Source organism: Anomaloglossus baeobatrachus, chromosome 12, assembly GCF_048569485.1.
Source record: "Anomaloglossus baeobatrachus isolate aAnoBae1 chromosome 12, aAnoBae1.hap1, whole genome shotgun sequence".
NCBI lineage: Eukaryota > Metazoa > Chordata > Amphibia > Anura > Aromobatidae > Anomaloglossus > Anomaloglossus baeobatrachus.
The window spans coordinates 50,904,360-50,930,106 of record NC_134364.1 but is presented as its reverse complement, the minus strand read 5'-3'; the positions used below and the strand labels follow the sequence as shown (position 1 = coordinate 50,930,106).

At 51.8% G+C, this 25,747-nt stretch overlaps 1 protein-coding gene across 5 annotated transcripts in view; it reads right to left on the bottom strand.

Annotated features, from left to right (window-relative positions):
• DLGAP5 (DLG associated protein 5) overlaps nucleotides 1–23,885 on the bottom strand; it is a 200,368-nt gene extending 176,483 nt beyond the window's left edge. The window contains exons 1-7 of one of the 5 annotated variants that reach the window (XM_075331247.1): nucleotides 23,807–23,885; nucleotides 13,857–14,089; nucleotides 11,722–11,912; nucleotides 11,214–11,300; nucleotides 11,008–11,104; nucleotides 10,379–10,468; nucleotides 9,937–10,001 (exon numbers count right to left, since the gene is read on the bottom strand). In XM_075331247.1, the coding sequence (XP_075187362.1) occupies nucleotides 9,937–10,001; nucleotides 10,379–10,468; nucleotides 11,008–11,104; nucleotides 11,214–11,300; nucleotides 11,722–11,912; nucleotides 13,857–14,073 (747 nt within the window). In that variant the 5' untranslated portion in view covers nucleotides 14,074–14,089; nucleotides 23,807–23,885. Of the gene's footprint in view, nucleotides 1–9,936; nucleotides 10,002–10,378; nucleotides 10,469–11,007; nucleotides 11,105–11,213; nucleotides 11,301–11,721; nucleotides 11,913–13,856; nucleotides 14,090–23,751 lie in introns of all 5 variants that reach the window. The other 4 variants (XM_075331246.1, XM_075331249.1, XM_075331245.1 and 1 more) reach the window with 4 other exon arrangements.
• Between the last annotated feature and the right edge of the window lie 1,862 nt (nucleotides 23,886–25,747).

Genomic DNA, 25,747 nt, shown 5'->3' with positions numbered 1-25,747 from the left:
CGTGAGAGCGCGGGACTGCTCCCTCTGCTGCCACGAACTTGGTGAACACCCGTGGGGCTGTCGCCAGGCAAAGGGTATGGCTACGAAACGAAATATTCTCGTCTTTAATAACGAATCGTAGCCAACGCCGGTGCCTCGGAGCAATCGGCACGTGTAGATAAGCATCCTGATGTCTAATGATGCTAGGAAAAACTCCTTGAGACAGAGAGGCAATGACGGAGCGGAGTGATGCCATCCGGAACCGCCTGGTTTTCACGTGCTCGTTAAGCAGTATAAAGTCCAGAACGGGACGGAAGGAGCCGTCCTATTTTGGCACCACGACCAGGTCGGGGCAAAATGCGTATCTGGTTCCTGAAGAGGAACAGGGATTACCGCTCTTTCCGCCTGCAGAAGAGCCTCGGCTCGGTCGGTGCGGTAGTTTGAAAACAAACTGACTCTCACTCACAGGCCCTTAACCTGCGGTAGGTAAATGCCGCTAAAGCGGGGGAGTCTGCCCCCCCGCGGTTGCGGAGTGAGAGGGCTGAAAATTATGAGGAAAACGCTTTGGTAGCGGTTCCTCCGGCTGCCTTCCCCGGGCGTGATTGAGCCCGCTAGGAATCTATGCCCTTCTGGGCTTTTTGAGTCGTCTTGGATAGTTGAATGATTTCATTCAACCCCTACCAACAGACTATCACTAGATAAAGGCAACCTGGTTAAGCACTTCGTTGGAAGCAGCCTCTGTTCCAATCTCTCAACTACTAGCCTCTGCGTAAAAACACGGAGTTGGCGGATGCCACTGACGTCCGGCTCGTAGAGTCTCGGACAGCAATAACAGCATGATTCGCCATGCCGACATTGCGAGTTAAAGACGCTGCTGGGACCGAGAGTACCTGTGACAGCGACCCTCTGCGCAATACTAGCTGAAATAGCTTGGAGTGCCTTCCCGGCTGCGACTGCCGGAGCAGCCGACCTGCCGATAGCTTCCTAGACAGATTGCAACCAGAGGCCAATCTGCCTGTCAATGGCATTTTGAAGTGAAGTCCTATCCACCACTACAACTATAGATCTAGCTGCAAGCATGGAGATTGGGGGATCCACATTTGGATACTGGGTCTAGCGCTTGACCACGTCAGGGGGAGCAACACGTGTCTCATTAATACGGTCGGAGAAACGCTTATCGTGATAAGCGTGTCGTTTCTGGACTGCGTCTCTGGAGTCAGAGTGCTAAACAAGTACTCAATATATAGAGATTTCTCTTGCTGTGAAGCTGACCCCTCCACTGGAGGAGTTGAGGGAGAAATACCCAACCTTTCGTTGATGGACGCAATAAGATTATTCACTATAGCGTCACCATCCGGTGTATCCGGATTGAGAGCGGTCTCAGGAACAGAGTCCTGAACAGCTACGTCTGCCTCATCGTACAGAGAGTACTCCAGCTGGGACCTTGACCAGTGATGTAGTCGAGGGCTAATGCCAGCGAGCCCGCTTAGGCCATCTGGGACTGTCGACCGTGTCGGATGCCTGCTCTCTGGGATGCCTGGAATCACTCTGGCGCCTTGAGATGCTCCAGATCAGGGCGGCCAGGGTCATTGCAACCATATTGCCCACGGTCTGCTTGGGGTGCAAAGTCTGTAAGATGTCAGTCATAGTCACAGACAATATATCAGCGGAAAAACTGCAACTTCGTCCCTGTCTCTGGACAGAGATCACAGGTGGTTCCTTTGGCCACATATAGCAGAGACCCCGGTTGAGCAATTGCACGCACTGGGGGTCCTGGAACCGTATGACATGCAGTACAAGCAGCATAGAAAGCCCGTGCATTGGCAACTTGTCTTTTTCTGCTGTTGTTGTCTAGCTATCTAAGAGCCTAGCCGAGGATAGCGACCGTACAGTGAATAGTCATACAAGCATGAAGTACAAATAAACACTTCAGTACATGTAGTACACGCAGCATTGAAAACTTGTGGCTTGGCACATTTGCTCTTCTGCTGCTGTTGTCTATTTATCTAGGAGCATGAGACAAGGATAGCGACATACAGTGAATGTATAGCATACAGCATGACAGTAAACACTGCAGCCCATGCAATCCAAGCAGCATTGAAAGCTTGCGCGTTAGCACCCTAGCCTTTCTGCTGCTGTTGTCTATTTATCCAGGAACATTAGCCAAGGATAGCGACATACAGTGAATGTATAGCATACAAGCATGACAGTAAACACTGCAGCCAATGCAAGTCAAGCAGCATTGAAAACTTGTGCCGTAGCACCATTGCTCTACTGCTGCTTTTGTCTGTTTATCTGGGCGCATTAGCCAAGAATAGCGACATACAGTGAATGTATATCATAACAATAAACCGTGCAGCACATGCAAGCGAAGCAGCATTGAAAGCTTGTGCCTTAGCACAAATTGCTCTACTGCTGCTGTTGCCCAATCTGACAGTAAACACTGCAGCACATGCAAACGAAGAAGCATTGAAAGCTTGTGCCTCAGCAGCATTGCTTATTTGCTGCTGTTGCCCAGAATAGCGACAGTACAGTACAGTGCATAGCATATCAGCACACAGCCCAAAAGCCCACTTCAGCATTAGTGGTGTCAGTTGCTTACCGCCCGCACAAGAGCGGGTGCGAGGTCGCCCAAAAACCTGTGACTGGTTCCGGTCTCCCAGAGTGGAAACCATAATGGCTGCCGGCTTCTCTTCCCCGTCCTGTGCAGAGGGGCGGGCCGTGGGCGAGCCCCAGCCAAGAGCGGGAACCCGGCGTCTCACTGTGTTCAGTGAGAGGGGGCTGGAGAATGCAAAGCAGACTCCAGCTCCCTGCGCTGAGCTACTGTACAGCGTCCCGCCCCTCCTCTGACTGGCAGGGCTGGGGCGGGAACGAAACGAAAACTAGGCCGCAAAGCCGGGGACTCTAGTAATAAGCGCGGCCGTCCTATGTGCACGGCCGACGACGAAGTCCCCCGGCGCACCACAAGTCCCAGCCGCGCCACAATGTAAAAATCAACCAGCAGCGGCCGGCGCGGCCGTTTTCAATACATAAATTCACTCAGCAAAGCTGCAGTGAATAATAGCACCAGCGCTCCGCGCTGTCCCCGGCGCACTAACACTCCCAGCAATGCTGGTGTGTGTGGGCGCGATGTGCATGGGAACACAGAGTACCTTGATGTAGCAGGGCCCTGTCCCTGACGATACTCAGCTCCATATCCAGCAGGTTCTTTTGGGTCTGTGGATGGAGCTCGGTCTCTGTGCCTGGAGACCGGTAAGATCCCACTTCACCCAGAGCCCCTCATGGGGATGGGGAAGGAAAACAGCATGTGGGCTCCGGCCTCTGTACTAGCAATAAGTACCTCAACCTTACAACACCATCCACGGGTGAGAAGGGAGCATGCTGGGGGCCCTATATGGGCCCTCTTTTCTTCCATCCGACATAGTCAGCAGCTGCTGCTGACTAAAATCTGTGGAGCTATGCATGGATGTCTGACCTCCTTCGCACACAAAGCTAAAACTGGAGAACCCGTGATATCACGGGGGGGTATAGCCAGAAGGGGAGGGGCCTTGCACTTTTTAGTGTAGTGCTTTGTGTGGCCTCCGGAGGGCAGTAGCTATACCCCAATCGTCTGGGTCTCCCAATAGAGCGCTGAAGAAAAGTGTAAGGCCCCTCCCCTTCTGGCTATACACCCCCCGTGGGATCACAGGCTGATCAGTTTTAGTGCAAAAGCAAGAAGGAGGAAAGCCAATAACTGGTTAAACAAATTCAATCCGAAGGAACATCGGAGAACTGAAACCATTCAACATGAACAACATGTGTACCCGAACAAACCAAAAATCCCGAAGGAAACAGGGGCGGGTGCTGGGTCTCCCAATTGGAGCTAGAAGAAAAGGAATTTACGGTAAGTAACAAAATTCCCTTCTTCGGCGCTCCATTGGGAGACCCAGACGATTGGGACGTCCAAAAGCAGTCCCTGGGTGGGTAAATGAATACCTCAAGTTTGGACTGTAAAAACAGCCTTTCCCTACATGGAGGCAACCTCCGCCTGCAGGACTCTTCTACCTAGGCTGGCATCCGCCTAAGCGTAGGCATGCACCTGAAAATGCTTGGTGAAGGTGTGCAGACTCGACCAGGTAGCCGCCTGGCACACCTGCTGAGCCGTAGCCTGGTGCCGTAATGCCCAGGACGCACCCACGGCTCTGGTAGAATGGGCCTTCAGCCCTGATGGAACCGGAAGCCCAGTAGAACGGTAGGCTTCAAGGATTGGTTCCTTGATCCATCGAGCCAGGGTGGATTTTGCAGCCTGCGATCCCTTGCGCTGACCAGTGACAAGGACAAAGAGTGCATCCGAGCGGCGCAGGGGCGCCGTGCGGGAATGTAGATTCTGGGTGCTCTACACCAGATCCAACAATGCAAAGCCATTACATATCGATGAAATGGATAAAAGGAAGGTAAGGAGATATCCTGATTGTGATAAAAAGGGGATACCACCTTAGGGAGAAACTCTGGGATCGGGCGCAGCACTACCTTATCTTGGTGAACACCAGGAAGGGAGCTTTGGATGACCGCGCTGCTAGTTCGGACACTCTCCGAAGAGACGTGACCGCTACCAGAAAAGCCACTTTCTGTGAAAGTCGAGAAAGTGAAAACATCCCTCAGAGGCTCGAAGGGCGGCTCCTGGAGAGCAATTAATACCCTGTTCAGATCCCATGGGTCTAACGGCCTCTTGTACGGAGGGACAATGTGATAACCCCCCTGCAGGAACGTGCGTACCTGAGGAAGTCGTACTAGGCGCTTCTGAAAGAATACCGACAGCGCTGCGACTTGTCCTTTAAGGGAGCCGAGCGACAAACCTTTTCCCAATCCAGATGCAGGAAGGGAGGAAAAAAGAAGACAATGCAAATGGCCAGGGAGACACTCCCTAAGCAGAGCACCAAGATAAGAATAACTTCCACGTCTTGTGGTAGATCTTGGCAGACGTCGGCTTCCTAGCCCGTCTCATGGTGGCAATGACGTCTTGAGATAATCCTGAAGACGCTAGGATCTCGGACTCGATGGCCACACAGTCAGGTTCAGGGCCGTAGAATTCAGTGGAAAAAACGGCCCTTGGGACAGTAAGTCTGGCCGGTCTGAGAGTGCCCACGGTTGGCCGACCGTGAGATGCCACAGATCCGGGAACCACGACCTCCTCGGCCAGTCTGGGACGACGAGGATGGCGCGGCGGCAAGCGGAGCTGAGCTTGCGTAGCACTCTGGGCAACAGTGCCAGAGGTGGAAACACAGGGTAGCTGGAACTGCGACCAATCCTGAACTAGGGCGCCTGCCGCCAGAGCTCTTTGCTCGTGAGACCGCGCCATGAAAATCGGGACCTTGTTGTTGTGCCGAGACGCCATTAGGTCGACGTCCGGCATCCCCCAGCGGCTACAGATTTCCTGACACCATTCTGGGTGCAGAGGCCATTCCCCTGCGTCCATGCCCAGGCGACTGAGGAAGTCTGCTTCCCAATTTTCTACGCCCGGGATGTGAACTGCGGATATGGTGGATGCTCTGTCTCCCACCCACATCAGAATCCGCCGGATTGCCTGGTAGGCTTGGCGATGCGTGTTCCGCCTTGGTGGGCGATGTATGCCACCGCTGTGGAATTGTCCGACTGAATTCGGATCTGTTTTCCTTCCAGCCACTGCTGGAAGGCTTGCAGGGCAAGATACACTGCCCAGATTTCCAGAACATTGATCTGAAGGATGGACTCCTCTGAAGAGAGTCCTTGACCGTCTGAGAAGGGAGACGTTCCTGTCTAGGGACGTCGACTCCCCAACCCATTGGCAAAGCATGTCCCATTGAAGTGGATGCAGATGAAACTGCGCGAAAGTGACTGCCTCTGCATGAGGCGTCTTAAGGGGTGTGACTGGCCTTGAAGGAGAGACTGCACCCCCGTCTGTAGTGAACGCTGCTTGTCCAGCGGAAGCTTCACTATCGCTGAGGGAGTGTGAAACTCCATGCCCAGATATGTCAGCGATTGGGTCGGTGCCCGATTTAACCTTGAAAAGTTGATGATCCACCCGAAACTCTGGAGAGTCTCCAGCGCCACGTTCAGGCTGTGTTGGCATGCCTCTTGAGAGGGTGCCTTGACAAGTGGATCGTCCCAGTAAGGATCACAGAGTGACCCTGAGAGTGCAGGACTGCTCCCACTGCTGCCCTGAACTTGGTGAAAACCCGTAGGGCTGTCGCCAGACCGAAGGGCAGGGCTACGAACTGAAGATGCTCGTCTTCAATAACGAAACGTAGCAAACGCTGGTGCTCTGGAGCAATCGGCACGTGGAGATAAGCATCCTGATGTCTATTGATGCTAGGAAATCTCCTTGAGACATTGAGGCAATGACGGAGCGGAGGGTTACATCCGGAACCGCCTGGCCTTCACGTGCTTGGTGAGCAGTTTTAGGTCCAGAACGGAACGGAAAGAGCCACCCTTTTTTGGCACCCCAATCAGATTGGAGGAAAAAACCGTGTCTTGTTCCTGAAGAGGAACAGGGATTACCACTCCTTCTGCCTGCAGAAGAGCATCGGCTCGGTGGGGGGGGGGGGGGGGGGGGGTGAGTTCTGAAGAATCGAGCCGGAGGACGAGAACAGAGCTCTATCCTGTACACGTGAGACACAATGTCTCTCACCCACCGGTCTGTGACCTGTGGCAGCTAAATGTCGCCAAGCGGGAGAGTCTGCCACCAACCGCGGATGCGGAGAGAGAGAGAGCTGAAAGTCATGAGGAGACCGCCTTGGTAGCGGTTCCTCCGGCTGCCTTCCTTGGGCGTGATTGAGCCCGGCCGGAATCTGAGCCCCTCTGAGCCTTTTGAGCCCTTTTGGACGAGGACAATTGGGACCTGCCCGAGCCTGGGAAGGACCGAAACCTCGACTGTCCCCCCAGGACAGCATTACTAGGGTAAGTCGCAATGCAGACATTGCGAGGTTAAGGACACCACCTGCGGCACAGATGTACATGTGCTCAAGACCAGCTGCGCAAGACCAGCTGAAATAGCTTAGAGTGCCCATACGGCTGCGAATGCCGGAGCAACCGACACGCTGATAGCTTCACAGACAGATTTCAACCAGAGGTCCATCTGTCTGTCAATGGCATCTTTAAGTGAAGTCCCATCTCCACTGCAACTATGGATCTAGCCGCAAGCCTGGAGATTGGGGGATCCACCTTTGGACCCTGGGTCCAGCGCTTTACCACGTCAGGGGGAAGGGATAACGTGTATCCTTAATACGTTTGGAGAAAACGCTTATCTGGTAAGCGTGGTGTTTCTGAACTGCTTCTCTGAAGTCAGCGTGGCCAGAAAAGTACTCAATATACGCATGAGATACTGAAAAAGGATTTCTCCTGCTGTGAAGCTGACTCCTCCACTGGGGGAGCTGAGGGAGAAATATCCAACATTCCATTGATGGACGCTATAAGATCATTCACTATGGCGTCACCATCCGGTGTATCCGGATTGAGAGCGGTGTCAGGACCAAAGCCCTGATCAGCTACGTCTGCCTCATCATACAGAGAGTCCTCCTGCTGGGACCCTGACCAGTGATGAAGCCGAGTGCTGCACCCAGCGAGCTAGCTTAGGCTGTCTGGGACTGTCGTCCGTGTCAGAGCCTTCACCCTGGAATGCCTGGGACCCCCCCGGAGCACTGATTATGTTCCAAATGAGGGTGGCCAGGGAGCATTAATCAAGATTGCCCATGGCCTGTCTGGACTGCAAAGTCTCTATCCCATGACAATCTATCAGCCGAAACTGCAACTCCGTCCCTGTCCCTGGACAGGGTTCACAGGTGGTTCCTTTGGCCACCTCTAGTAGAGACCCCGGCTGACCAAGTGCTACAGGGGAGCATTGCACACAATGGGGGTCAGTGGAACCTGCCGGTGGAACAGTATCACATGCAGTAAAAGCAGCATAGAAAGCCTGTGTTGCTTTTTTGCTGCTGTATTCTAACCATCTATGCAATGTATAGCATACAAGCATAAACACTTCAGCACATGCAATACAAGCAGCATAGAAAGCCTGTGCCTTGGCACCCTTGCTTTTTTGCTGCTGTTGAGCCATCTAGGAGAATATAGCCAAGAGTAGCGACCGTACAGTGCAATGTATAGCATACAAGCATAAGTACAAATGAACACTTCAGCACATGCAATACAAGCAGCCTATAAAGCCTGTGCCTTGGCACCCATGCTTTTTTGCTGCTGTTGTCCAGCCCTCTAGGAGAATATAGCCAAGAGTAGCGACCGTACAGTGCAATGTATAGCATACAAGCATAAGTACAAATGAACACTTCAGCACATGCAATACAAGCAGCATAGAAAACCTGTGCCTTAGCACCCTTGCTTTTTTGCTGCTGTCATCTCGCCATCTAGGAGGGCATATAGCCAAAGATAGCGACCTACAGTGCAGTGTATAGCATACAAGCATAAAATACAAATGAACACTTCGGTATTTAGTGGGGTCAGCACTTCAGGTGCTGCTTACCGCCCGCCTATCACGCGGGTGAGTGGTTGCCCAGAGCATGTCTCCGTTCCACAGCTCGGACTGCGTGCAGGAATGGCTGCTGGCGTCCTGTGAAGAGGGGCGGGCCGTGGGCGTGCCCCAGACAAGAGCGGGAAACTGGCGTCCCACTGTGTCCAGTGAAGGGGGCTGGAGAATGCAAAGCAGACTCCAGCCCTCGGCGCTGACTGTCTGTACAGCGTCCCGCCTCTCCCCTGACTGGCAGGGCTGGAGGCGGGAACTAAACGAAAACTAGGCCGCAAAGCCGGGGACTCGAGTAATAAGCGCGGCCGTCCATGTGCACGGCCAGCGCGGAAGTCCCCGGCGCACCACAAGTCCCAGCCGCGCCACAATGTAAAAAACACCCAGCAGCGGCCGGCGCGGCAGTTCCCAATACATAAAGTCACTCAGCAAAGCTGTAGTGAATAATAGCACGAGCGCTCCGCGCTGTTGCCCCCGGCGCACTAACACTCCCAGCAATGCTGGTGTGTGTGTGCGCGCTTGCCCGGGGACACAGAGTACCTTAATGTAGCAGGGCCTGTCCCTGACGATACTCAGCTCCATATCCAGCAGGTTCTCTGGGTCTGTGGATGGAGCCCGGTCTCAGTGCCTGGAGACCTGTAAGATCCCACTTCACCCAGAGCCCTGAGGGGGGATGGGGAAGGAAAACAGCATGTGGGCTCCAGCCTCCGTACCCGCAATGGGTACCTCAACCTTAACAAACACCCGACAAAAGTGGGGTGAGAAGGGAGCATGCTGGGGGCCCCATATGGGCCCACTTTTCTTCCAACCGACATAGTCAGCAGCTGCTGCTGACTAAAAACAGTGGAGCTATGCGTGGATGTCTGACCTCCTTCGCACAAAGCTTGAAAACTGATCAGCCCGTGATCCCACGGGGGGTGTATAGCCAGAAGGGGAGGGGCCTTACACTTTAGTGTAATGCTTTGTGTGGCCTCCGGAGGCAGTAGCTATACACCCAATCGTCTGGGTCTCCCAATGGAGCGCCGAAGAAATTCCATGTTATTGGAACCTCTGGGATGCACTGAGAGGAGATCAGGAAATAATTTGATGATTGGGAGGGGGAAGGAGGGGTGGACGTGGTCAGGAAAGTGTTGTGTGACATGGTTAGAAAATGTGTGTTTAAAGGGACAGACATTGCTACAAATCTCATCCTTAATGATTCTTTGTCACCTTAATAAAAAGTTGTTTAATTGGTTAGTTTATGGAAAAATCAAATTATAGATATGTACGAGCGGTAATTGTGGAGCCCTGCATAATATGACGACAACTTATGATACAAGTACGTGTGTTATGTAATCCCCATTTATATCTGATTAGTACCCTTTCACCGGTGTTTAAAAAAAAATAAATAAATAAATTAAAAAAAAAAAAAAAAAAAAAAAAAAGTTCCCCAAATATTGGATATCCAACTGGAGTAGATGCAATCGTCTCACCTCACTCTTATCGAGGCCGATCTCTGGGCCGGTCTCTTTGATAGTCTTCTCCTGTGGTTTTTTAGCTGCAGAAATAAAAGGTGCATCAATTAATTAATTTAAAAGTGAGAAAGGAGGAAAAAAAAAAAAAAAAAACACGACCAGCACTTTTTTTTTGAGTGGTAGAATTATTTGTTCTTGGAGGAGTTTTCTTATAGATGATCTCCAGCACAAATGGGGCTATAAGACCATTCAATTGAATACCTTCATGGAAGACCCTGCAAATCACAGGCATTTCAGCCAGCCAAAATAATAAATATACTAACAAGTACAGAGGTGTAATACTACAAGGACAAGCCAGTCCATAAGAGCAGGAGCGGCTTTATTCTGGCTTACACAGAGAGGAGGGGGGGGGGGGTCATATGGAGAAACCCACCTCTGCCGTTCTAGTACCTACACTTACCTTGAGCATTTTTCAGTGTTTTGTCAGCAGTAGGTACTTTAGAGGAGGCATTTGCAGCTGATCTTGTTATCCTGGTAGTTGGAATAGAAGCTGAAAAAGAAATAAACAAACAAGTTTTGCTACTTATAGCCCTGGAGACCTGGTACTAGAGAAGTATGAAGTGATGTACTGGCATGAATGGAGGTGGGGATAAGAATAAATAAAGTCAAAGATAGAAAAAAAGAAAAAAAAAAAAGAGTTTGTTAACTTGCCAAAATCTCCACACTCCTCTCAATCTAATGCAGTTATCGGCTTTTCATTTCGGACCACCATCGCAGAGATATGCCCTTTTTTCTTTGGCACCAAATAAGCCTGTGGTTCAACAGGAGTATTCTCTAGGGGGTGTGTCTTCCCCCCTCTAGGAGCCTGACCAATCAGCACTCAGCAGTGATCATGATGTTCAACCAGGTTCTGATGATGCTGAGCAGTGATTGGTCAGGATTATAGAGGGAAGAAATGGCCCAAGAACAGTTGTAAAAGAACGAACACACCATATTCTGCAATGGTGGGCTAAAATGACAAACAGCTGGAGATTCAGTTAAACCATGGGATTCTGATTTATTTTTTTTGAGAACCACACACTAGGTCACCTTTATTTTCCTTTTCATTCTTTTTCAGAACTGGTGCTGGTCCACGATCTTTTGGAATTGCGCGATCAATTGCAGCTTTGCTGCTCTGCACATTTACCTGTTAAAATCAATGTTTAATAGTCACTTCCATCATAAAGCTACAGTATATACAGAGCAGAGGTCAAAGCACCCCAAACCCCCCCCCCCCAAATACACAGCACCCTTACCGGAATGGTTTGAGTGTGGGTCTTGTTAGCGAGAGGCTCTACTCTCACTGTAGACCTTGTAACTCTTGTTACACTGTGAACTGGAGGCTAGGTTTGAAGAAAAGAGCATAATGAAATAGTTTATTGGGAGTTATCCACTTTTTTTAAATGCATGTATTTGGGGCTGAAAAATAATTTTTCACTGCTTTGTTTTTACAGTCTATGAACATTCATCCTTGATGTGGTCAGTGTCCATAGATCATGAGAGGCACTCAGTGAACAAATGAAAGCTAGAAGCTTCTAAAAAGCTCACTGAAGGATTCTCAGTGAACTCATTCTGCATTCCTGCAACACGGGCTATAGATTGCAACCGATGCAGAACTCTTAATGACACTTTAGTGGAATGGAAGTGTTATTTTAGCCACAAATACATGCATTTTAGAAACAAAATAAAATTGCCCCCAGATGTGGACAACCCCGTTAACCCACAGCTTGTAAATGTTTATATAGTGAGTGCCGACCATGCTACCTTGTCTTTCTTCCCTTTCGCACTGTTTTGAGTTATGAGGACAGGCAGAAAGGATGATTCTGGCCTGTAAACGCCACATTTAAAGACGCCTTTGTTGGCCTTCTCACGCTGCTCCTTTAGCTTCTTCTGCTTCTCCTCCTTGTATTTTTGAAGCTTTGCCCGTCTTTCTTCTTGCAGGATCTGCTTTTTTGCTGCATGTCAGAAAACAGCAGAAAATGTTTAAGCCCTTATAAAACTATTAAATAAGGTTTAAATTTGATAAAATGCCCACCACCCAAAGGGACAAGGCCACTGACCCCCATTTGTCACTGCAAAGTAGGCACCAACTGCATGGGGATTGAGGATTTTTGCTCATGGGTAAAACTTGCAATGTAGTCATTTGCATAATTCGACATTCTGATGAGTGGAATGATTAAGCTTATTGGTTTGCGCGTTATTTCCCCATATTACTGGCCACAACTGCAGTCCATCAGCAGTGAATGGTTTCCAAGGCGAGGAGCGCAGCACTTACAAGCTCTCTTCTATAGAGCTTGTGAACACTGCTCTGAAACTAACCAGATCACCTCATCTCTGAGCTCCTGTGATGACACATGTATCTGATGGTAGCTTTAGAGAGCACACAGTTTGGGCCAGTGGCGCAACATTGCTGCTAGTCCAATCCATTAAATAAGAGTGCACCGACCCCCTAAAAGATCAGAGATTTGAAAACCCCTTTAACAGAGGTGACCAAGCCTGCTCATTGAGCAGCAAATGGTTACAGATATGTATAGCAGACCACATACATTGTAAATCTGACCCTCCCCCCCACCCTTCCATACACAATAGATAGATGCACCATAGTTCGGCTGGTAGCAATGTCTCCTGGCACCTCCATATACAGGAGCACTCACCATGCTGATAGCCCCCTATGTTCTCTATGACAGCAGATACCAGACATGTCTGCTGGAGATCAAGAAGGGTCAGCATCTTATTTGACACAACAGATTTTTATCTCCTATGTATTATCTGTCAGGGGATAGTCTGGAGCCCTCAAATACATAGAGATAATATGTGCTGGGAGAATGAATTAAAGGGGTGGTCCAGAAGGCCAGAGAAATGTGTCTAAATTCCTATGCTGTGTCAGACTAAAATTGCTTTCTAATACGCTGCATAAAAAAATTCCCTAACTAAAATGATTGTATTCCTCCTTCCTTTTTGAAAACACTTAGCATTGAGTATCCCAGCATTCAATGGGATTCTTAAACTATCAGATGGCTGCTGCAGCCTCTGTGCAATCCCTAAAATGAGTCATCAGCAGCTCTTGTGTCAGGGGCTGGTCCCTGCATGATGTGCACAATGACAGCGCGCTCTGTTACTATTGCAGACCAGCAGTAACGAGCTTCCAACAGAGCAAGAATATCTGGTGTGCATAGACCAGCGTCGCCACCACCGCAAACAACATCACTTGCCTCTGCATGCCGAGTATCCTGACTAGGTTTGTTACTACTCAGAGCAGGCAGAGTGCACTGTCATTGTGCACATCATGCAGAAACTAGTCCAGCCCATAAAACAAGCATCACTAATTATGCATCATTTCAGGGAGGGTCAGAGGCTGTGGTAATGACTGCAGTTTCTGCTCTTGATGACGCTTTGTTTGAGCTACTCAGCATGCACTGGGATTCTCAAAGGAAGAGTTACCCCACAGGAAGCAGAAAAATTATAACTAAAATACAATAGCAGTTAGTGTAGTTCAGGAAGGAGGGAATCTAATGCAAGTAGATTAGAAATTGGTTTAGATTATGGCAAATGTGTGTACACTAACTATATGAAGCGGCCCCAGAAGCTGAGCCCACTCCGTGCAACCAATAGTTTAAAGTGGTTGTCCACTACTCGGACATACTTCTCATTCCCATGTTCAGTTCCATTAAAATACAAATCTCACTATCTTTCTGCTGACAGGTTCCCTTTAATTCCCCAGTAATTCAATGCTTAGTGGGCTGAGTCCAGTGGGCGGGTCTAATCGGTGATTGTCAGCCTTCCTTGTATGATCACACATACAGACATTGGTGTCAATTATTATTTGGACCTTCTACAAACACCTGTAATTGATGACCGGAGCATTTACTTACAGAATGAGACCATAAATGCCCTCTTACCTGGCTTATTTTCATTCCCTGCATAGCCGGACTTATTAGCCACCTCCTCCTTTATTGTGGACACATTGACATCAGCCAGTGCCAGGCCCCGGCTCTTTGTATACTCTTTTTGCCTGTTATCTTTCTGGCTTAAAGATGTACGACGGGCCACTTTGGCCCTTATGTCTTCCACAATAGTATTTCTGTAGCGACGTGTCAACTGGGACCGGACCTCCATTTTTTTGTTTTGTCACCTAAAAAAAAAAAACCCCAAAAAAATAGATAAAAATATATTCAGACACATTTGAGGAAGTTCAGGACTTGTAAATTGGTGCTTCTGTCTACAAACGGCTCCAGGTCTGTGACTGGGGATGAGCTAATCCGATATACGGAGAATACAAATGGAATGTAGGTCTAAACCTAGGAAGAGCCGGGCACGATGGGGACAATCCCAGAGACTTCTTTGTACAGTAATCAGTCAAGTCTTTAAAAGGAACCTGTGATCAGAAATTTTGCACTAAACCTAAAAGATTCCCCCTCTGCGACTCCTGGGCTGCATTCTAGCAAGGTTCCTGTTCTTGTGCCCCCTTTCAGACCAAAATAAAGACTTTGTAAAGTGGTACCTTTTTGTATTCAGATCTTGATAATGGTACACAGGGGCAGGTTCTCTGGGGTCAGTTAGTCTGCCTCCTGCCGCTTTAGGCCGTCCCCCATCGCACAATTTCAAAGATGTGACGTGAGGTAAGCTGGCCAGCGCTTGCGCAGAAGGGGTGGCGGCGGTGAAAGCACGAGCACGAGATTATGGGCGGGTACTTACTTATGAAAATCACAGCACCGCCCATAATCTCATGCATGCGCCGTGCCACTCTCGCGGGACTGCAATGTGCACAGTGTGACCGCTGGTGACATGTTGCGCATGCGCGAGATTATGGGCGGCGCTGTGATTTTCATAAGCAAGTACCTGCCCATAATCTCGTGCTCGCACTTTCACCGCCACCGTTCTGCGCAAGCGCTGGCCAGCTTACCTCACGTCACCTCTTTGAAATTGCGCGATGGGGGACGGCCTAAAGCGACAGGGAGGCAGACTAACGGACACCAGAGAGCCCGCCCCTGTGTACCATTATCAAGATCTGAATTCAAAAACGTACCACTTTATAAAGTCTTTATTTTGGTCAGAAAGGGGGCACAAAAATCAACAGGAACCTTGCTAGAATGCAGCCCAGGAGCTGCAGAGGGGGAATCTTTTAGGTTTAGTGCAAAATTTCTGATCACAGGTTCCCTTTAAAATCAGTGCCATTTAATCTTATTGTTTACCACTTGTTGCTTAGGTAACCGGACAGTGGTGTGACTATTGTCCCATAGCTCCAAGGGAAAAATTTGGATCTGGACCCCCCCCAGCATATTGGACAGATGGACAATGATACGGTAAAAACAGCCTCCATCCTATAATAATGGCCTCCATTCTGTAACAACAGCCTCTGTCCTATAATGTCTGCTGTTGTGCACCCTCCCCATTGTATTAATATCCCATTATCCTCCGTCCTGTAATAGCAGCCAGTCTCCTATAAGATTGTCCACTGACCTGGCCCCCCCCCCATATCCTGTAATAACCCCGCCCTGTACTAAAGGCTCTCCATCCTATAATAACAGCCACTGTCCTAACATACTGGGCTCCTTCAGTGCTTCTCCGGTACAATTTAAAATAAAAACACAAATAATCTCCCCTTCCAAGGACATGCAGTACCCTCCTCTATAGCCAGCAAAAAAGAGAGACACACACACAGACACACACACAGACACACATGTGGCGCCCCTGACCTGGTCAGGCACCACTGAGTACTGCACCCATCCTGGGGACAGTACAATACAGGTAATCCAGAAGGCTGACCGAGGTGTGACTACACAGGCGCATAGTGATCAGGTCTCACACATGTACCTTTGAGAGGACCCCTGGGGATCCCAGGAGGGGGCAAAGCCTTCACCTCCACTGGAATAGTGGAGGGGGTAAAGCCTCCATCTCCACTCAAGGGGTGTGGTGGAGAGCCTGGTTGCTAGGTGGCGTAGGCAAGAACAGGAGAGGAGGAGCAGTGAGCCGGTTCAGTGTGCAGTTCAGGGGGAGCAGACGTCAGGAGCAGACCCCTGGGGCTGTTGCAGTCTGACAGCGTCCGCGCAGTGGCTACCGACGGGGGAGAACGGTCACCTAGTAGTGCTACCCGAAATCCATCTTCAGCTAAAGAGAGAGCAACGGAGTGGGAAGTAAGGAGACTGCTAGGGAGTTACCAGGCCCAAACGGGTAGTAGGTCCCAGTGCAGGGATAGATCCACCTTTCCTTGCCAAACCTGCTTGAGGGGGCACTTCACACCCCCAAGAACACACTACATCTGGCGTCACGAACAGGATAAGGACTAGACCTGTTCAGACAGGTGACCATGTGCCTGGGCGGTCCGCTTGAAAAATTGGAAGCGCCGCCATATTGCCACCATGAAAAGCGCGCTGAAAAACAACAGCAGCCCGCGCTGGAAGAAGTTACCGCCCACGAAGAGGTGTGGCTACCCAGAGATCCCCTGCAGAGTCCTGACCTCGCTTGTGAAGAGAGCGGAGGCGTTCAGAGACGTCGGGACAGAAAGGAAGCCAGAAGTCTGCTGTTAGAGGAAGGAGACTCAGAGAAAATGGCGTCTGGATGCAGAGACCCAGAGCCAGGCTCCACTGCCTGGTGGGCCCGGGAGCTTGCTCAGTTCTGTGACCAAATGGAGACCAGGGTTCTACGGCAGATCAGCGAGGGACGCAAGGAGCTTCTGGGGATGGCTACGGCGGTTCAGGCCTACGAGGAGAGGGCCACGCGACGAGTGCCAGACCGAGCGGCGACGACTCAGACCCCGATGATGCTACCGATGGGTGAGTCCAGTGTTGCCCCTGCCAGCACGAGTGCCCCGACCCCTGCTGCCACGCCCGCAGTCCCTGAAGAGGCGCCCGGCGCGGCGACTCCGAGCCAGGCCGCAGCCACGCCAGGTGCGGCCCGCCCAGCCCAGGCAGCCGCAGCGATGCCCTGCCCGGCCCGCAAAGAACCGGCTGCCACCGCGACCCTCATCCGCGCCGCAGGTGTGACGCTGACCCAGGCCGCCGCCATGCTAGGCCCGGCCCGCCGAGACCCCACCGCAGCAGCAACGCTCGTCCGCGCCGCAAGTGAGGTGCTGAACCAGGCCGCAGCCACGTCCGGTGCGGCCCGCCAAGCCCAGATCGCTGCAGCGACGCCCAGCCCAGCCTGCACGGATCCCATCGCAGCTGCGACGCCAATCCAGGCCGCGACAGTGACGCCAATCCAGGCCGCCGCAGCGATGCCCTGCCCGGCCCGCCAAGAACCGGCCACAGTAGCGATGCCCGCTAAGACTCCAGCTGCAACCGCGACGCTGATCCAGGCCGCCGCCATGCCAGGCGCGGCCCGCCAAGACCAGGCCGCCGCCATGCCAGGCGCGGCCCGCCAAGACCAGGCCGCCGCCATGCCAGGCGCGGCCCGCCAAGACCAAGCCGCCGCCATGCCAGGCGCGGCCCGCCAAGATAAGATTGTATCACCATTTACCCCGGCCTGCAAGGCCAGAGCAGACACCGCTCCCCAGTCCAAGGAAGTCCCTGCTAGGAAGTCTACGCTGGGGGAGGACCCCGAATACTGGAAGCTGAAGGCTGACCTAGAGGCCCAATTCCCACAAGAGTTGGTGGACCAGTATCTGCTCCCTCCGCACACCCCCAAGAGGATTCCAGCAATGTCCACGCCAAAAAGTCCACCGCCCGGGCCAGCTGATGAACACTCATCCCCAGCGCTGCCACCAAAGGAGTGCTCAGAAGAACTAAGGGGGAGAGGAGGACAGGAAGCTGAGGAGCTGACCCCGGAGCCATCAGCAGTGGATCCATGCCCAGAGCCAGAGATGCTGCCGTACTCCCGCTGGGATGAAGAGGACCCGACACCCTCTGCTGAAGAAGATCTGCCCAAAAGCCTCACCTGGGAGCTTGTAAGCTGTACTCTGCAGAATCCAGCCCGCAAGACACGGCGCCGCAGCAGAACACAGTTTTCCCCTGCACCACAGTCTCCAGAGCAGAAAGATGAAATAACGGCCAGAGACTTGGAGGATAAACGGTTCCTGAGAAGGTCCAACGCCCAGGTCAGAGGACCCCTTTGTCGAGGAGTAGTAGAAGATTTCAGCCTAAAATCAGGATACGGCTTCATAGTAGCACCTGGTATGAAGGAAGGCATTTTTGTCAACAGAAGAGACGTTAGAGCTCATTTGCCCAGAGGACATCCTGGAAGGAACCTAAGGATGGGAGATTCAGTGCAATTTACAATGCATCAAGGAGAAAGATGCTGGTATGCACTCGATGTTACACCACGTCCTAAAGAAAAAGAAACAGACACAGAAGAAGAAAGGAAAGACGGAGATAGAGAAAGAAAAGACAAAGAACCTACTGATGAGACTACCACAGACGAAGAAAGAGATCGAGAAACCAACAGGTGCCGCAGCCCTACAGGCCCAAGCCCTGGTGAGGAGGAATCCACATAAAGTACAGCAAGTTACCTGTTTGACAAGTTTGAAGTTTTGCAACGTTTACAAGTTTAAGTATGTGCCCACATAAACTAATGTGAGAAATAAACCTTAAGGCTATGAACTGGCTATAGCCACAAACTCTCGCAGTGTAAATAGTTACACCAGAGGGTACCACCACCAGAGCCAGCCTGTTTAGGGGCTTGGCTCGTCTGCAACCAGGGAGCACGTCCGTTGATGGGGCCTTGGCTCACCTGCAACCAGAGAGCACGCCTGTTTATGGGGCCTGGCTCTCCACCACAAAGAGGGTACCTGGTCAGCACCAACTGTGGAGGCCGCCTCTACATCCTGCCAGAAGAGGCTGAAGGCGCGGATCCACCAGGCCAGGTATACCCTGAAACCACCAGACCCTGAAAGCCGCCTCTACATCCTGCCAGAAGTGGCTGAAGGCGCGGCCAACGTGAGAGGGTTTTGGGTGGGTTAACGGACTTGTGGGTGGAGGGTGGTGATGTATGGTACCTGGTGATCTTAAAATGTTTTACATGTTTTAACGTTTTATGCATGCATTATAAAATGTTGTCTTGCAGCCCGAGGACGTGCTGGTGATAACTAAGGGGGAATGTGGCGCCCCTGACCTGGTCAGGCACCACTGAGTACTGCACCCATGCTGGGGACAGTACAACACAGGTAATCCAGAAGGCTGACCGAGGTGTGACTACACAGGCGCATAGTGATCAGGTCTCACACATGTACCTTTGAGAGGACCCCTGGGGATCCCAGGAGGGGGCAAAGCCTTCACCTCCACTGGAATAGTGGAGGGGGTAAAGCCTCCATCTCCACTCAAGGGGTGTGGTGGAGAGCCTGGTTGCTAGGTGGCGTAGGCAAGAACAGGAGAGGAGGAGCAGTGAGCCGGTTCAGTGTGCAGTTCAGGGGGAGCAGACGTCAGGAGCAGACCCCTGGGGCTGTTGCAGTCTGACAGCGTCCGCGCAGTGGCTACCGACGGGGGAGAACGGTCACCTAGTAGTGCTACCCGAAATCCATCTTCAGCTAAAGAGAGCAACGGAGTGGGAAGTAAGGAGACTGCTAGGGAGTTACCAGGCCCAAACGGGTAGTAGGTCCCAGTGCAGGGATAGATCCACCTTTCCTTGCCAAACCTGCTTGAGGGGGCACTTCACACCCCCAAGAACACTACAGAGTCCGCAGCCACGTAGCCACAGTTAGGGCCCATAGTTCACAGGAGGCAAGCAGCCGGAGTGTCCTGGTCCAGGCTACAAGCAAACGGGCCAAACGAAGGGGAGAGAGGCTTCAGCAACTTCCCTGGGTGACCCCCATAGGGACTAAGTCGGGGTTACCCCAAAACGCAAAGGGCTAAGGAAGGCGAGTCGGTAGTCACCCTCATCAGTCAGCCTGAAGGACACCTGGTTCCAGCCTGGTTCATCCCAGCTTCGCCCGGGTTACTCACTCTGTCACCTTTTGTGAGTAAAAACCCTGAAAGACATCCTGCTTGTGTGGAGTTTTCTGCGCCTTGTGGTTCTACACACCTACACAGGGCCCTGGGGCTTGCCTCACTCTCAGGAGGCTATTACAACCGACTGCACCCACCATCAGCCCCAGGCATCCCTTAATCTGCAGTGGCGGTCCCCACTGACCGCAATTCTGAGTGGCGTCACGACAAATAGAAGATTTCCTACCGGTGACAGGATCCAGCTGAGTGGAGTCCCTGAAGGTAATGCACCGACACAGCACTTGCGGGGCTACAGACACACACACACACACAGACGCACTTGCGGGGCTACAGACACACACACACACACAGACGCACTTGCGGGGCTACAGACACACACAGACGCACTTGCGGGGCTACAGACACACACAGACGCACTTGCGGGGCTACAGACACACACAGACGCACTTGCGGGGCTACAGACACACACAGACGCACTTGCGGGGCTACAGACACACACAGACGCACTTGCGGGGCTACAGACACACACAGACGCACTTGCGGGGCTACAGACACACACAGACGCACTTGCGGGGCTACAGACACACACAGACGCACTTGCGGGGCTACAGACACACACAGACGCACTTGCGGGGCTACAGACACACACAGACGCACTTGCGGGGCTACAGACACACACAGACGCACTTGCGGGGCTACAGACACACACAGACGCACTTGCGGGGCTACAGACACACACAGACGCACTTGCGGGGCTACAGACACACACAGACGCACTTGCGGGGCTACAGACACACACACAGACACACACACAGACACACACACAGACACACACACAGACACACACACAGACACACACACAGACACACACACAGACACACACAGACACACACAGACACACACAGACACACACAGACACACACAGACACACACAGACACACACAGACACACACAGACACACACAGACACACACAGACACACACAGACACACACAGACACACACAGACACACACAGACACACACAGACACACACAGACACACACAGACACACACAGACACACACAGACACACACAGACACACACAGACACACACAGACACACACAGACACACACAGACACACACAGACACACACAGACACACACAGACACACACAGACACACACAGACACACACAGACACACACAGACACACACAGACACACACAGACACACACAGACACACACAGACACACACAGACACACACAGACACACACAGACACACACAGACACACACACTTTCTTATTCGGCAATTTAGTTTTTTTTATGCATTTATCAACAAAAACAACACATCACAATAACAAAATACAATGCACTGATGTGCCTTTAATATAAATGCACTCAAAACCAGCTGCGAAAATTATAAAACTGGCAAAAAATGGGCATCAAAGTGGGCACCAAAGTATGTTAGTGAAAGGGTTAAATGGCTTTGGGCCACTGATCTAACACCACAATTGCATACTTAATGATGCCTCTAATCAAACTCAAGTGACTCCAGCCTGGCCCAAAGGGGTTCTGGGCATCAAAACTGGCATCAAAGTCGGCACACAGCCAATTTTCACAGATTTGAATAAGTAACTGCTTTTTTTGAAGTGTTAAATGGCTTTGGGCCACTGATCTCACACCACATTTACATACCTAGTGATGCCGCACATCAAATTCAGATCACTCCAGCCTGGCCCAAACAGGTGCGACATCACTAGGTATGCAAATGTGGTGTGAGATCAGTGTCCCAAAGTCATTTAACCCCTCAAAAACACCAGTTACTTATTCAAATCTGTGAAAACTGGGGTTTTGCCCATTTTGATGCCAGTTCTGATGCCCAGAACCTGTTTGGGCCAGGCTGGAGTGATCTGACTTTGATGTGTGGCATCACTGGGTGTGCAAGGCTACTTTCACACATCCGGTTTGAGCACTGCGGCTCAATCCGGCTGTGAAACCTATGCAACGGATGCGGCGAAAACACCGCATCCTTTGCATAAGTTTTTACATGCGGCCCGTCCGTTTTTTTCCGGTTGCGGCACGCTACCAAGCATGTGCAGTGGAAAAAAAAACACATGCGGCAACCGGATGCGGTTTTCTCCGCATCGCGCCGCATCCGGCGTCCATAGGCATGCATTGAAGAATGCGCCGCAGCAGCCGGATGCGGTTTTTTTTGCCAGAGAAAAATCGTTGCAGGGAACGTTCTATCCGGCTGCAGCATCGGCTAAATCTGCCGCATGCGGCAAAAACCAGAACGAACGCAAGCCCCTGCGGCACAATACGGCACTAATGTAAGTCTATGCAAAAAAAAAAACGCAACCGGCGTCACAAAAACCGGTTGCGGTTTTTCTGCAGAACGCCGTATTGTGCCGCAGAGCAAAATCCGGATGTGTGAAAGTAGCCTAAATGTGGTGTGAGATCAGTGGCCTACATCTATTTAACCCCTCAAAAACACCAGTCACTTATTCAAATTTGTAAAATCTGGCCATTTGCCCAGTTTGATGCCAGTTCTGATGCCCAGAACCCCTTTGGACCAGGCTGGAGTGTTCTTAATTTGATGTGCGACATCACTAGGTATGTAAATGTGGTGAGATCAGTGGCCCAAAGACATTTAACCGCTCAAAAACACGTTACTTATTCAAATCTGTGAAAATTGGCTGTGTGCCGACTGATGCCAGTTTTGATGCCCAGAACCCCTTTGGGCCAGGCTGGAGTCACTTGAGTTTGATTAGAGGCATCACTAAGTATGCAATTGTGGTTTTAGATCAGTGGCCCAAAGCCATTTAACCCTTTCACCAACATACTTTGGTGCCCACTTTGATGCCCATTTTTTTTGCCAGTTTTATAATTTTCTTAGCTGATTTTGAGTGTATTTATATTAGGGCTCATCCATGCATTGTATTTTATTATTGTGATGTGTTATTTTTGTTGATAAATGCATAAAAAAAATTGAAAAAACTAAATTGCCGAATAAGAAACTGACGAATAAGAAACCAACTTCAGCCCCGAATAAGAAACTGCCGAATAAGAAACCAACTTCAGCATACACACACACACACACACACACACACAATTGGCACAAGGCCCAGTTGCACCCTCTGCCACTGCTGCTACACCCCTGTCACCAGCCAAGCATTGCTCTAGTGCTGGCAGGATGGCTTCTGCTTGCAGCATCAGAGCTCAAACCCTCCCCAGGTCCAGCGTCTAGTGTACTTGTCTATGGTATTTATGTCACCTTGACAGCACTGCAGCCAGAGAACTCAGCAGCTTTCGTCATCTCCGCAGCCTGAGCCAGTGAGCTCAGTGAGTGGCTGCAGCACTGTTACGACAATAAAACACCAAGACTGAGCTGGACCTGGGGAAGGGGAGTAAAGCACAGCTGTAGTTTGCATAAAAAAAAAAAAAATAGAATCCTCCAAGGGGTGTTCACAAGAAGCATCTTTAGAGTGCACACAGCCAGAGAGGTGTGCTTCTGATGATACCAGTGCAGACCAGTGGGCAGGTGTACCACTAGTGAGCGCTCTACCAAGCAAGCAAGGTGGCCAGTAACCTTGGTTACCAGCTGTACACTACAGGATTCAAAGGACAGCCTAAGTGCAGAGAGGAATGAAGTGGAGAATTGCAGCGTTCCTTGTTTTATCACATACTCATTGCTGTACTTGAGACAACCCCTGTAATAAAGCCTCTTACACAAGGCTGAACCTCCTGCCTACAAAACAGCCATGAGGCCGGATCAGCAGCGCCCACGGATTGTCCGGCATCATTACACACAACGCCCCATAAGGTTAGTCCAGAATCTGATCATCCGCCCCACGCTATCAACACAAACTCCAGCACAAGAGCAGTAATGTCATCGGGAGAGACCTGTGTGCACATGCCAGCCGGGACACACACAGGCACGGTCCACTCACGGTCCACTCACGGTCCACTCACGGTCCACTCACGGTCCACTCACGGTCCACTCACGGTCCACTCACGGTCCACTGTCACCGAACTCTCGCCTCCGCCGCAGCTCCCGCCCGCACTCTCTAAATTCAAATAAGTGGATGCTCTTTTATTGGATAAATCTCCGTACTCTGATTGGCTGAGCTGCTAACACTCCTAAACGCCTATTTGCTTTTGAAATCTGCGTCACGACTGCAGGGGGCGTGGTCATAATAGATTACGCATGCGTCCGACTGATAGATAAAGTGCGCACGCGCAGCACTTTTTATTACTTCCTAGGAAGCGTCAAGAGTGGAGTTGATTTTTTGAGGGAAAAACGTCACCAGAAAAGGCGGGGCCTAAATCAGTGCCGCCCAGATCTGTGAGCGGGAAACATCACAGTGCTCGGGCTCCTCGTCATTCAGTCATTCAGTCATTCAGTCATTCAGTCATTCAGTCATTCAGTCAGTCAGTCAGTCAGTCAGTCAGTCAGTCCTGAGGTGGGAGAAACATTCTGTTATAACTTTGAGTTTGTAGCCTGGAGTTTGGGGGCACAGAACAGTGTCTCCTGTCACTGCTGGGGGCTGCAGCTCGTGTATATCTCACAGGGAATGTACTGAAGCTGCAGCACCGTGCTTTGGAGGCTACAATAAGAAAGGGGGGTGGGGGGGGGCTGTGGAAGCTTTCATAAGGAATGTGGGAGTTACACTAGGCAGGAGGCGACGGTGCATGTTTGAGGGGGCTTGCGGGAGGCAATGTGGAATTTTTTGGGGGGCTTGCAAGGGAGCAACTCCACACGTTGGGGGGCTCGCACTGGGCAGGGGGTGACGCTGCACGTTTGAGGGGATCGGGGGCGACGCAGCACGTTTTGGGACGGCTCGCAGGGGATGATGCTGCAGTTTTGGGGGACTTGCAAGGGGCTATACTGTACGTTTGGGGGGGGGCTCGTAGGAGGTGATGCACGTTTAAGGGGCTTGCACTGGGCACGGAGCGACACATATTTGAGGGGTTCGTGGGGGTGACTGAACGCTTGGGGGGGTTTGCACTGGGCAGGGGGCTATACTGCACATTTGGGGGGCTTGCAAGGGGCGACGCTGCACGTTTGGGAGGTTCGCACTGGACGGGGCTATACTGCACATTTGGGGCGCTTGCAGAGACCGACACACATTTGGAAGGCTCGCACTGCGCAGGGGGCAACTCTGCACGTTTGGGGGGGGTCTTGCCCTAGGCAGCGGCATACTGGGATGTGTTGTTGGGGCTCGCCATGGGCAGCGGAGCGTTGGTGCGCGTTGTGGGGGCTCGCCATGGACAGCGGGGCGTTGGTGCGCATTGTGGGGGCTCGCCATGGGCAGCAGGGTGTTGGTGCGTGTTGTGGGGGCTCGCGGGGGGGCGACGCAGGTTTGGGGGGCTCGCAGGGGGAAGAGGCTGCAGGTTTGCGGGGTTCACAGGGGGAGAGGCTGCAGGTTTGGGGGGTTCGCAGGGGAAGAGGCTGCAGGTTTGGGGGGTTCGCAGGGGGAGAGGCTGCTTGTCGGGGGGGATTCGCAGGGGGAGAGGCTGCACGTTGTGGGGGTGATTCGCAAGGGGGAGAGGCTGCACGTTGTGGGGGGGCTCGCAGGGGGAGAGGCTGCACGTTGTGGGGGGGCTCGCAGGGAGAGAGGCTGCACGTTGTGGGGGGGCTCGCAGGGAGAGAGGCTGCACGTTGTGGGGGGGCTCGCAGGGAGAGAGGCTGCACGTTGTGGGGGGGCTCGCAGGGAGAGAGGCTGCACGTTGTGGGGGGGCTCGCAGGGAGAGAGGCTGCACGTTGTGGGGGGGCTCGCAGGGAGAGAGGCTGCACGTTGTGGGGGGGCTCGCAGGGAGAGAGGCTGCACGTTGTGGGGGGGCTCGCAGGGAGAGAGGCTGCACGATGGGGGGGGCTCGCAGGGAACGAGGCTGCACGATGGGGGGGGGGCTCGCAGGGAACGAGGCAGCACGT